The following is a 13,630-nucleotide window of genomic DNA, read 5'->3' on the forward strand; positions in this document are numbered from 1 at the left end:
CCAAAACAGATTCAAAAGCTTCCACCTGAACTGTGCTATAATAACAACAAAAATTGAATCAGTATTTCAGAAATCTTTCCATAATATGAAAACTGCGCTCAGCCTTTTTATGGGGAAGTTCTAGCAAAACATTCAAGGCACAAATGATTCCAGTCTTTGATTCAAAGTGTTCTGGAAAAGAGAGCAAAAGTGATCACTCCCTGGCTAGTTCGATGAGGATTAGAAAATCTTTATGCCCAAATAGATAAGACAATAAGAAAAAGGAAACTTGATGACAATCTCTAATAAATATATATGCAAGATTCTAAAAAGAATCTTAGCAAACCATCTAGTAGCATTAAAAAATATACCACATTTTATCGTCAAATTTGGTTTTTCCCTGTAATGAAAGGGAGCTTTAACTTTGGCAGATGTATTTATGCCTTTCTCCATGGTGATAAAATAAAAGAGAAAAATCTTTGCCCATCTCAGTAGGTGAAGGAAAAGCATTTAAAAGAGATGGGGCTTCCCATCTGGTGGCGCAGTGGTTGAGAGTCCGCCTGCCGATGCAGGGGACACGGGTTCGTGCCCCGGTCCGGGAGGATCCCACGTGCCGCAGAGCGACTGGGCCCGTGAGCCATGGCCGCTGAGCCTACGCGTCCGGAGCCTGTGCTCCTCAACGGGAGAGGCCGCAACAGTGAGAGGCCCGCGTACCGCAAAAAAAAAAAAAAGAAAAAAAAGAAAAAGAAAGTAACATCCATCCCTGACTAAAATCCCTAGAAACATGAAACACGATTTCCTTCACCCAAAACCTCAGCAGCACTAGTGGCGGCAGATCGTTGGAAGCACACGCAGTATTCTCATGGAACTTGAGAAACTGGTTCTAGAAATTGTGCGAAAGAGCAAAGGGTCAGGAACAGCCACACGGCCTTGAAGGAGGAGCGGCTGGTGGGCGTCGGGACAGCGCTGTGGGTCAGTGGTGAAGTTCTGCTGTGGGTTAGATGGCGGCCCAGGGCCCAGGCAGTGAGGGCGGTAGACTCACGCCTGTGCATACCTGACATGGGGCAAAGGTGGCTCTACAAATCAGCCGGAGAAAGGGACTATTGAGCCGGTGGTGCTGGGACAACTGGTTACCCTATGGGGTGGGGGGCGGGAAAGGGATAGTCCTTAGACAGAGGGAAAGGTGCAGCACGACACGAAGGGCACACGTCCCAGAGGAGTAAACTAGTCCCTCCGACTATAACAGCAGTAAGAACGCCGGATCATCCGAAGACAGCACAGAGAACGTGGACACAGAGGTCACACGTAAAGACATGTGCAGCACACATAACCAGCGAAGGGAGGGGATCCAGAGGGAAGAATTTCTAAAGTCCAGAAAAAATGACAACCCAGTGGAGAAGTGGGCAAAAGGCATGAACAGGCTTTCACGGGAAAGAAAACACGAGTGACCCGGTGATGCTCTATCCCGTTAGCATTCAGGAGATGCAAAAACCTCCGTGGGTACCATTTGTACACAGTAGATCGACAAAAGTGATGAAGGCTGACACGACCAAGTGTTGGCAGGGATGCAGGTCTGCAGAAACGTGTGCACTTAAAGGAGTATAAATTGGTATGGCTGCTCTGAAAAATAATTTCAAATTCTCTAGCCATGTTGATGATGTGATACCTTTGGCCAGCAATGCCACGCCTCGGTACAGACCTGAAAGGAACTCTTGCACCTGCTCCAGGAAGCATGGACTGGGGTGGGGTAGGGGTGCAGCATCACCGTCCACAAGAGGAAAGGCACTAGAAATACCTCAATTTCCATTAACAGCAGTGAATAAGCGCACTGTTGTATATTCACACGGTGGACCACAACACAGAAGTCAGGGTAAATGAAGTGCGGCCACACGTGTCAATACATGAACCTGTTTTTCTTAAGTTTGTCTGTTTTATCTCCAGTCCAGTACCACACATACGCACACGCACACACATACTGCATCCACTTGAACTTGCCCGACACACTGCTTCCTTTTGAATGGCAGGGACAGAGCCATACGCGGCAGTCCCCAAGCTGCTGGTTACATTAGTTAGATTTGGTCTTTCAGAAAGAAGACAGCTGAACTTCTAAGAAGCCGAGCCCTTAGCCAGAGAAGTAAGAGCCCTAGAGCTACTAGCCCTGAAAACCTGAAGTACATGCAGACGCCCCACCCCCTTTCCAGGGACCACTCTTGAGACCCTCTCCCTCTGGGAGTGGAATTCCAAGAAATGATGAAGGAGCTGGTGGAGTTTCCCAGGACACTCCCCATCCAATGAGAGAACGCTTTCCTGCCCTTTCTAGAAGCTGGGACACACCCACTTGCTCTCCTCCCTTAAGGAGGTTTCCTGCAGTCCTATAAAGTGTGTAACCCGCTGAAATAAGCCTGGTTGGTTCCGTCCTCCTGTCTGAGTGAGGTACAGATACACTGACTATGGTGGGTAGTCAAGGAAGGCATTACCTTGCACAAAGCTCTCAGCCTGTCCCAGAAAGGAGAGGCAGTGGGAAGGGGTGGAGACAGGCAGCTGCTCATCTCAGGATCTCAGGGGAAAAAGCAAAAACTCAGGGGAGGGAGTGGGGGTGAGATTTTACATTTACAGGGCGGAATGTTTTGCTGGGGTTTAAACTTCAACTAGGCTTATGCATCTGGAGCACCTTCTTAGGCCGAAGGTCAGCCTGTCGTGGCCAAATCGTCTTGTCCCTGAACTGGTCGAGACCAGTGGGTTGACCCCCCTCTGGCCGTTTCCCCATCCCCTACCTGCTCCACTCCCTGCAGCTGCTGTAAAGTCAGCTCCTTGGCCTTGATTACGGGTCAGAGGAGCCACAGGGAGATCCCAGGGGCTCCAGCGCCCCCACAGCTCTCCCCTTCAGGTTTGCGAAGGCTTCTCCAAGACCCTTGCCCAGTGTTGGGCCCAGCTAGGCCCCCAGGATTGCCCGGCAGTCACCTCGTATCGTCCTCTTTCCCAACATTCATCGCCCGGGTCCGACTTCCACTAGACTCTAAATTCCATGAGTCTGTCCATTTCACTACTGGGTCCTTAGCTCTTGGCCCATAACAGGTGGTTAATAAACTTGTTCAGTGGATGAGTGCATCTAAGTCCTGAGTGGGCAGCGGAAGGGAGTCCAGAATACAGGTGGGATCAAGGCTGGGGTCCCTGCTGACGCTGCCTCGGAGGCACTGGGAAGGGTGAATCCTGGCCCAGGGCCTTGCCCAAGGGTTGACCTAGGAGACTGCCCCTCTCCGCCCCTTCCCTTGTTTTCATCACTGACTGAGGCATGGGCAGGGCATCTGAACACCTGGGCCCCGGTCCGGGTCTTCCATCTCCAGATTGACCCCTGCCCTTGGGCAAGGCACTTAATCCCTGTGGGTCACCACAGTTTTCTCACCTGTGAACTGAGAGGCCTGGCCCAGCTAACCTACAGGGTGCCTCAGGGCTCTAAAACCCTAGTCCATAATAAAAACCACAGGTGACCCCAGTCTAATCCCCAAGCTCAAGGTTTTGAATGATTTGGAAACAGAATGATGAATTAGACACGACATGGCACATGTCAGGACAAAGTAGGGGGACTTAAAGCTTATAATAGGTTGTAAATAAATACCTGTTGAATGACGGAGTGTGTGAATGAGTGAATGAATGAATGGTGTGAGGAAGGTGTGAAGGCAAATGGGAAAGCAGAGTCAGGTTCCAGGCAGGTTGAGATCAGAGAGGCAACCTGTTTCTCAGCTCGCAGCCTAACAGTGGTGCTGCCTCTCTGCCATGAGCATTTAAGTCCTCATCCTCCCATCCTGTTGCCCTCAACATCCTCCCTAAAAGGTGGGACTAAACTGAGCTGAATCCCCTCCTCCAAGGCTCCTGGACCCCCCTCTGCCTCTGAAGCCCCAGCAAGGGTCAGGGGGAGCTGCACCCTTCCTCTGAGCTGCCTGTAAAGGTGTGGCCAGGGGGCAAGGCTAGAGGATTCCTCTGGAACCTTCTTGAAGGGTTCAACTTGCAAGTCCCTCTCCTTTTCTCCTTCTGTCACCTCACTGAGGATAAGACGAAGCGTAGACTGAGAGGGGACCAGCTGGGGAGGTGGGATGCTGCGTGGCCACATCCTGGCCCACCCAAAGCAGTGGAACCACAGAGCTGTCCGAGGATACCCTAGCGAGGCCCTGCAGCCTTATCCCGACTCCAGGGTCTCCTGAAAGGGGCTGAGGGTCTTGCCAGGGCCAGGCCAGGGTCCCACGACTTAGCTCAAAGACCTGGAAGGACGAACAGTGCCAGCTTCAAGTGCAGGAATCACAGGCTTCTGGTTTCCCTGTCCTGGCCCTGCCCCCTCTGGTTTTTGGTTTAATGTCAGCCCTTCTGCAGAGGGAGGGGAGACGCAGGGAAAAAAAAGAAGGAGGCGATCGGGACTTCCCAACCCAGAGCCCCTTTAAGGCAGTAATTTATGCTATACAAAGAGATCACTGACTCTGCTGATGAAAAAACAAATGCAATGACCAAATAAGACACATCGCAGTGCGTCAAGAAGGGCAGTGAGATCAGGAGGGAGGAAGACGAGTGGGGAGAGCGGGGCAGGCCCAGGCGGGGGTCCTCCGGGCAGGCTGGCAACGCCTCTCTGGAGGGGGCCAGCTGGCTTGGGGCTGCTCTCGTTGGGTTTTCCTTCAAACATCATGACTAGCTTGAGGACCGCCGACCGTTTCCCCAGCGCCATGTTCACAAAGTCTCAGTAGGAGATGGTGTCGCTGACACCGCCCGCCACCTCTGAGATCATCTTCATCTCCGGGTGGGTCTTGGGGACCCCACGCTTCTCCATCACCCTCTTTAGAGACATCAGATCAATCTCGCCCTCACTGTTCAGGTCAAACTCCAGATACTTCTCTTTAAAGGCTGCAAGTTTTTCCGGCAGGTTCTCTTCATCACTGTACTTCTGGTCACAGAGGAGCTCCCGGTTGATCTCGGCCGGCCTCCTCTCCTGCCGGGCTTTGAGCAAACAGAGCGCTTTCCCTCCTTGGAACCTGTTGCTGAGCGCGACCGACGTGGTGAGCCCCGGGCTTCCGCCGGCTCGGGGCTTCGCGACGGCGGCAAAGGGACGAGGGGGAGGGGCGGGCGCCTGGTCCAAGCTGCGCGGCGTGTGGCGGCGGGATCAGTACATGAATCTCAAAATTGGGTTTAAAACATCAAGTTGCAGGGCTTCCCTGGGGGTACAGTGGTTAAGAATCGGCCTGCAATGCAGGGGACATGGGTTCGAGCCCTGGTCCAGGAAGATCCCACATGCCGCGGAGCAACTAAGCCCGTATGCGACTACTACTGAACCCACGCTCTAGAGCCCATGAGCCACAACTACTGAGCCCGCACACCTAGAGCCCGTGCTCCGCAACAAGAGAAGCCACCGCGATGAGAAGCCCGCACACCACAACAAAGACCCAACACAGCCAAAAGTAAACAAATAATTAATTTCAAAAAAACTTAAGTTGTAAAAGTATAGATGTACTGTGACATCATTTTTATGTCTAAAAATAATTTTAAAATAACTACTGTATTTATGGATACACACATAAGTAGCACAACCATAAGGAGAGACAATTGTAATGATAGTAAAGATTAATTCAGACTCTAGTCACCTCTGGTGGCCAGCGGATGGGAGGAGGGAGTGGTTGCAGGAGCATCATAGATTCTCAGGTGTTCGTCCTGTTATTAAACGTCATGGTTTACATACACACTTTTATGTTATTGTGTGTGTATCAAATACTTTTCATTGAAAAAGGAAAAAGATATTGGAACTCGTCAGATCCCAGTGAGGTGGCCGATTAAAAAATGTGTATCTTAATTCTGGTTCCAGAATTCCAACCGTGGAGTAAATAGTCACAGTAACTGTTTATCCAACTATGGTTTATCTCTCACATTGACTACAATGAACAATTCCAGAGAGGGCATCACATGCAGCCGTCTGAGGTCGGTGTCGAGTAGCAGGGCAGGCCGGTTAGGATCTGAAGTCAAGCCTGAGTCACGACCTGAAACAAGGGCGAGTCGGGGGCTGACTTTTCCTCCTTTGATTCCCATTTTGACCCCCGGGTGGGCCCGTCCCTGCACTTCGTGGCAGCACTGACGGTAAACCCCAGGGGAGATAGAGAGCCTGAAGACAAGGGGAAGGGGCCCCACAGAGCTGGAGAGGGTGGGAGAAATCCCAGAGGCGAGCGGGTTTCAGGGGGACACGCCCAGCGCCGTGTGTGACCGAGGCTCCCACGGAAGCGCATCAAAGACTTCAAGCCCCGAACCATCTCCCCAGTCCCAGCCCATGTGCCGGATGGAGCCCAGCGATGTGGGAAAGGCGTTGGAGTGGAACCCGTAACGGACCACTGCCTGCAGAAGGAGAGCTGGACCGCGCTGTCTGAGCCTAACCAGGTCGGTCTGCTGGAGCCACAGCGGCAGTGACAAGGCAACACCCTCCGGAGTGTTAGCCAGGACCCAGGGTCTCCCAGCACAGTATGCAAGCGTCCAGCACGCAATCCCAAATTCCTCGACTCACAGAAGCAGCAGAACGAGGAAAGAGACAACCAACAGATGCCAAGCCCAAGACGACCCAGAAGGTAAGGGTCAGTTAAAGGTTTTAAAGCAGCTCTTCTAACCGTCCATCGTGAGGATAAGGTGTATAATCTTGAGATGCCTGGAGACGTAGAAGTTCTCTGCAGAGAAGTAGAAACTAGAAAATATAACCAGAGGGAACGTTTATAACTGAAAGAATGCCATATCTGAAATTTAAAAAAAAAATCATGGGACGGGCTCAGTAGTAGAATGGAGATGAAGGGGGAAGGGTTCAGGAAACCTGAGGTGGGTCAACAGAAATCATCGCTGTGCAGAACGGAAAACAGAAGTTTGGGGAGAAAGCATGATCTCGAGGATGAATGGGCAACACCACAGGGTCCAACGTTCCTCTCACGGAAGTCCCAAGAGGAGAGAGAAATTGGCATAGAAAATAATACTTGAGGAAATCATGGCCCAAACTTCCTAAATTTGGTGAAAAACTTACATTTAAAGAGCCTTGATCTATTCTTCCATTCTCTAATAGACCCAGATGTCAAGCCTAAAACTATAAAACCTTTAGAAGAAAAGATAGGAGGGAATCTTTGTGACCTCAGAGTTAGGCAGAGTTTTTTGAGAAATTGATGAATTGGACTGAATCAAAGTTAAAAACATTTGCTCTGTTCAGAGAATGAAAAGATAACTCACAGACGGGGAGAAAACATTTGGAAATCACATCTCTTAACAGCTTGTGTCCAGAATATATAAAGAACTCTCGAAACTCAACAATAAGAAAATAAACCAAATTTTAAAATGGGTAAGCTATCACAACATACGTGTTTCCAAACAGGATATGCGGACAGCAAATAAAATGCGCGCGCAGTGAGCAAGTTAGCCCTCAGGGAGATGCAGGTTAAAATGACAGTGAGATGGCCCTACATGCTTATCAAATGGTGACAGTAAAGCTGGCAGAACCAGCTGCCAGTGGGTGCTTAGAGCCGGGCAGCTCTTTGTCGCCAGAGGGAATGGAAAATGGCACCACCAACCGTTCTTAAACAGTTTCTTAAGCACACGATGGCCTTAAAAGCTAGTCATCCCAGGGCTTCCCTGGTGGCGCAGTGGTTGAGAGTCCGCCTGCCGACGCAGGGGACGCGGGTTCGTGCCCCGGTCCGGGAAGATCCCACATGCCGTGGAGCGGCTGGGCCCGTGAGCCATGGCCACTGAGCCTGCGCGTCTGGACCCTGTGCTCCGTAACGGGAGAGGCCACAACAGTGAGAGGCCCGCATACCGCCAAAAAAAAAAAAAAAAAAAAAGGCTAGTCATCCCATCAGAAATATCTACCCTAGAAAACCGAAAACTGGTGGTCACACAAAAATATGTACCTGAAATGTTAGGCTTCATTGTTAATTTTAATTTATCAAAGTATAGTTGATTTACAATGTTGTGCTTATTTCTGCTGTATAGCCAAGCAATTCAGTTATACACACACACACACACATACATATATATGTATTCTTTTTCATATGCTTTTCCATTATGGTTTATCCCAGAGTATTGAATACGGTTTCCTGTGCTATATAGTAGGACCTTGTTGTTTATCCATTCTATATATAATGGTTTGCATCTGCTCATCCCAAACTCCCACTCCATCCCTCCCCCACCTCCCCTCCCCCTTGGCAGCCACAAGTCTGTTCTCTGTGAGTCCGTTTTTGTTTCATAGATAAGTTCGTTTGTGTCGTAGTTTAGAGCCCACTTATAAGTGATGTCATGGTATTTGTCTTTCTGTGTCTGGCTCACTTCACTTAGGTATGATCTTCTCTAGGTGCATCCATGTTGCTGCACGTGGCCTTATTCCGTTCTTTTTTATGGCTGACACTCCATCGTGTATATGCACCACATCTTCTTTATCCGTTCCCCTGTGGAGAGGGTTCATTCTTAATTGCCCAAACCAGAAGACCACCCACATGTCTGTCCTTCAGCTGGTGCACAGGTGAGCGAGCCGGGGTACGTCCACACAGTGGAGAGCGTCCTGAGCACCAGAGAGGACACACCGACGCCATGGGCCCATCCCAGGCGCCTCGTGCTCCCTGGGGAAGCCTCCCCTGCCCTCCCCCAGCCTCCCTGGGCAGCGGTCGGCCCTCCTGCGGACGCTGGCTGCTCTGTGCGTCCACCACTGTGCTGGGAAGTGGGACGCCAGGTGCAGCATGGGTTGGGGGAGGGGAGGCGTGCTCTGTGGAGGATTTAAAATCAATAACAAAGCTGATTAGGGTCCATCTGCCTTATCACCAGGCGCTGGCGATTCCAGCAGCACCCCTGACACCCACTCCTTCCCGGGAGAAGTTTTCTCGTTGGCCTAAGTTCTCAACAATTCTGCCATCACGGCTGAATTTCAATACTTATGTGTATGTTATGGGTTGAGTTGCTTCCCCCAAAAGACGTCGAAGTCCTACCCCACCGCCTGTGAACGTGCCGCATTGAGAAGTAGGGTCTTTGTAGATGCCACGAGTTAGGCTGAGGTCATTGGGGCGGCCCTAATCCTGTACGACCTGTGTCCTTATAAGAAGGGGACACTGACGGGGGAAGAAAGCCGTGGGCAGATGGTGGCAGAGACGGGGTGACGCACCTACCAGCCCAGGAGCCCCCGGGGTCGCCAGCAAACCACCAGCAGCACGGGGAGAGGCCCAGAGCAGACCCTCCCTCACGGCCTGGGGGCAAGCAGCCCTGCCGACACCTCCATCTCAGACATGACGCCTCCAGGAGAGAGCAGGGATGCGTTTCTGCTGCTTCAGGCCCCGGCGTGAGGTCCCCTGTTGCAGCAAACTCGCAGTCGGCACGGCCTCCTTCCTTAGTCTTTAATAGAAGCCGTCTTCTGCCCGAAGTCGATTCGGAAACTAGCTCCCTGGTCGCCCTTGGCCCCAGCACCCCAAAGGCCGAATTCACAGTGAGGTCGCGCCGGTTTGGATCCGTGGGGTCACAGTTCACGTCCTCCCCTGCGGGGTTATCTTTTCTCTGTTTAAACAGCAGGTTCAAAATAAACTCTAGAAGCACAGAGCTGCTTTTCCATTGCCGCTGTAACCAATTACCACAAAACTAGTGGCTCAAAATAACAAATTTATCACAGGTCCCGTTGGAAGTCCGGACTGCGTCTCATTGGGCTGAGATCAAGGGGTCGGCCGGGGTGTGCTTCCCACCACCGGGGGGCTGCAGGAGAGAACCCGTTTCCCGGCCTTTCTGGCTTCTAGAGGCGCCCACGTTCTTGGCTGGTGGCCCCGGCCTCCACCTTGACGGCCAGCAGCGCGGCTGGGAGGGGCGTGGGTGTGCAACAGACCTCGGCGGGGTCTTCACAGGAGAGCCAGCATCCCCTTCCCCCAAAGGCAGGGGACGCCCCAGAGTGGCCCAGTAGTGACAAGGGACAGTTCCCCCAACCTTCCCCCCACAATGAGGACAGCTGTCCTCCCAGTCGGGCAGGGGCTCGGGCTCATCACCCCTGTGTACCCTGCCGCCCCTCGGGCTGGTCCGCCTTAAGGCCTGTCCTTCGTGATGCCCGACTCACTGCTTTTCACGTGTAGGAGGAAAGCCTGGTCCCGCCGCCGACCAGCTGTGGCAGCGCCGTGCGCGCGTGCAGGAAAGGGCGTGTTGACTCCGGCCTTCTGAGCTGAGGCCGGCTTGGACACGCCAGTCGGGAGGCCCGTTTTGACCGGTCAGCGCCGGCGTCCTAGGTTACTAAATGCCTTGGATTTCTCCTCCGCCCGTCGCACAGGTTCTTGTGGAGTTTACCTGAGCCAATTCTTGTCACACTTGGAGAACAGCGCCTGGCACGTGGAAAGGGCTCAGTAAACGTTAGCTCTTTTGTTGTCGGGTTTCTCGTGCAGGCAGCTGTCCCCAGACCCAATTCATCCTCACAGCTGGGGATTCCCTTTTCCCAGCGTCCAGATGTCACTTCTCGTGGAGGGACCAACAGGTCTTCCCTGTGCCGCGTGAACCCATCACCGCGGCCGCGAGCTGGAGGCTTCTAACTGGCTGGTACTAGTTCCCATCGTCCATGCCTTTGGTGGGGACGATATCCGCAGGATCTCGCTCCAAGGAAAGGGGGGCTCTCAGACCAGAGGGAGGGCATGGAAATGATTGCTGGGCAGACCTCCCTCTCACCCTCCCTCTCTCTCTCTGTCTCTCTCTCTGTCTCTGTCTCTGTCTCTCTGTCTCTCTCTGTCTCTCCGTCTCTCTGTCTCTCCTCTCATTCTCTCTCTCTCTCTCTCTCTCTCTCCTTGCTCCTCTCTCTCCTCTCTCTCTCTCTCTCTCACACACACGCACACACACACACACACACACACACACACGTCTTTGACACCGGGGCATATAAAAAAGACTCTGCATAAAAGGAGAACGTTATGATGTTGCCACATCAGAAGACCTGATATTGTAGAGACGTAATTTTCCTCCGAGTTAGTCTATAAGTTCAAAGCAAATCCATACAAAAGCCCAGCACGACGTCTGGAGTATGATGTGGCAGTTCTGTCGTTCATCTGGAAGAGTGTATATGTGAGAACAGCCAAGGAAAACGTGAAAACATGAAAGGATAATGAGGGGGCCCTGCCCTATGTGGATGACCGTGCGCCCCCCGCTAACTGAAACAGCATGAGCCTGGAGAGGAATAGACAGACCGATCTATGGGGAGCTTAGGATCCAGGAACAGATGCAAGGGCAGGCGAGCATTTAGTGCTCAGTGTGGGCGGCATCTCTAGGCAGCGGCTCCAGGGTGGATTCTTCAAAAATATTGTTGAACCGGTCAACCACTTGGAAGAAATTTTCTGAGATCCTGCTTCATATGCCAGACCAAAATAAACTCCAAAGTCTTAAAGATAAATTAAAAACTAAAGGAAAGTATGGGACTGTATTACACGAGGAGTGGGCTAGGATTCGTGGCGTCGTAGAAACGGCATCCGCCTTCCGTGCAGCGCGGTGGCTCCAGCTTCGTTCGCGCCGTCCTGGGACCAACCCCGCCACCCTGCTCCTCTTTGTGCAACAGCGTTTGGGTCTCTGGTGACATCACAGTTTGTCCCTTCATCTATTGAGGGATGTTTGGGGTGTTTCCGCTTTGGGCTGCTGTGAATATTCTTGTAAAAATAATGGCATCTATAAAGAAAAAGGTTGATGTATTTTGCTAAGTAAGCCTTCAAAACTTAAGTCAAAATAAACCTACACACATGGTCACGTAAATTGGTGCAGCTTTGGGGTGGGTGGGTAGGGCCGATGCTGTAGGTGCCCTACCCAGATCCCCCTGGTCCCTCCTGTCTACCTGTCTGTGTCACAGCCACTGCAGGGGGTGGTGCTAAATCCCACACCTGTGACCTTCTCTGGAGGATTGCCCCAGGGACCCTGGGGCTGCTGGGACTTACACTCCCCACCCCCTGCAGTGGCTTGTGGCCAGTCCCTAAGGGATTCAGGGCCCAAACTCCCTGCTCCGTGTCACGAGACAGGACAGATCCTCCAATACCATTTATGCTTCCGGGCTCCCACGGGTCAGGCTGGGCTGCATTTGGGGTGAAACCGCGTCCCCGTCTAACTGCCTCCACTGCCCCGCCTGCTGCCCTCAGGCTTCTCCTGGGAACGTCATTTATGACTTGCCGAGAATTCCTACTTCTGGCTCTGCTTCTAGAAACCGACCTAAAACTGTTAGTCCCAGACATGGCCCTGCAGGCTTGAAGGACGAGGTGCTGAACTTGGATCACCCACTGGGCAGATGACAAGGAGGCCTCCCTCCCTGGTTGCAGGTAGAGGGTTGGTCTCCAGGACACTTCAGCCACGCAGCTACCAAGGCCTCTCTCTGCAGGGGCACAGCACGGGGCACATGGGGAGATGGGCAATGTCACTGGGTGTGGGAAGTGCAGGGGTCATCATAATTATCTGGTCTGTGGACAGAAGCCAGAGGGCCAGCGGTGGCAAGGAGTGGGCAGTGGGCTTCGGTGCAAGAATAGAGGAGCTTCTATCTGCAGCCTCATCCAGTTTCCTAATTGCGGCCGCCGTGCGGTGCTGTTTTCCCAGCAAGTAGAAGCAGGTTTGGACACACAGTGGAGCAAGTAGGAGGGCCCCCAGTCACATCTCGGGACCCATGTGGGTGATGTGTGCTTTCCCTCCCACGACTCTTGGCTCTGTGGGTCAACAGACCCCGGTTCCCAGGGGCGAGATGCTTCCACTGGGGGACACGACAGGAGTCCCACCAAACTTAAGCTATGGCCGCTGCCCCACTTCAAAAGGACGCCTTTCAGGAGGACGGGAGCAGGTGAAGAGCGGGCAGCACGCTGGGAAGAGGGATCGAGCGCGATCAGCACGAGAACGTAAGCCTGCCGCTACGTGACGGAGACAGGGAGGTGACTGATGCTCAGGGGGTCTCTGGGGTGTCTCTTCACCGCTCACATCACGATGTCCAGCTTTAATGTAAATGAGAAGATGAAGCAACATTGGCCTGATAACCTATCGTGACCAGAGACTCAGACCACTCGGTGGTGAGGGTCTGCATTACCCACCGGGGGAGCCATCTGGACCCGCGTAAGTGCTGGATGAGGCCACGGGGAAGCCAGAACAGGTGGTAGACGGAGAAGAGGATGAGGGCCCCTCACAGGCTTGGGAACACCTGCACCAGTGGGGACTAAAGTTCACCTTGAGTCAGTGTTCCAGCCGTCAGAACCCCTCAAATCCAGGAGAGGCCGTGATGAGATAGAATAACTCGAACGCGAGAGGCAAACGCGTGTGGACGGTGCAAGGGGCGACCTGTGCCAGAGGCTGCTGGTCCCGCCCGGATGCTGCGGGCTCACTCGTGCCCACCTGTCGCACCCACAGCCTTCCCTGCAGGCTCGCCCTGCGGTGAGCTGCACCGCCTCGCTCGGGAGCGCTTCGGAGGGTGCCCGTCCCTCTGGGGCAGCTGGTGACTAGTGACCGACTGACGTGGGTGAAAAAGGCTCACTCCTTTGCCTCAAGACAGAACAAACTCCTTGGCAGCCATTCTCAACTAAAATTCTGGGAAAGAAGGAAGTCCAACAAAAAATGACTTGAGTGGCTTCTTCCTCAAGTTTCTCAAGGATGGTTGATGGATAGTACCATTCTAGATGCCTGGGGGAGAAGATAATTCATTATA

At 52.7% G+C, this 13,630-nt stretch overlaps 1 protein-coding gene across 1 annotated transcript; it reads right to left on the reverse strand.

Annotated features, from left to right (window-relative positions):
- Positions 1-4,227: 4,227 nt before the first annotated feature.
- Positions 4,228-8,558, reverse strand: LOC114894347 (allograft inflammatory factor 1-like). Its single transcript, XM_029220876.1, is given in 4 exon segments — positions 4,228-4,235; positions 4,489-5,099; positions 6,224-6,339; positions 8,550-8,558. Coding segments are annotated over 4 exon segments (744 nt in total).
- Between the last annotated feature and the right edge of the window lie 5,072 nt (positions 8,559-13,630).

This window comes from Monodon monoceros, unplaced genomic scaffold, assembly GCF_005190385.1.
Source record: "Monodon monoceros isolate NGI ecotype Baffin Bay Population unplaced genomic scaffold, NGI_Narwhal_1 Super_Scaffold_13, whole genome shotgun sequence".
NCBI lineage: Eukaryota > Metazoa > Chordata > Mammalia > Artiodactyla > Monodontidae > Monodon > Monodon monoceros.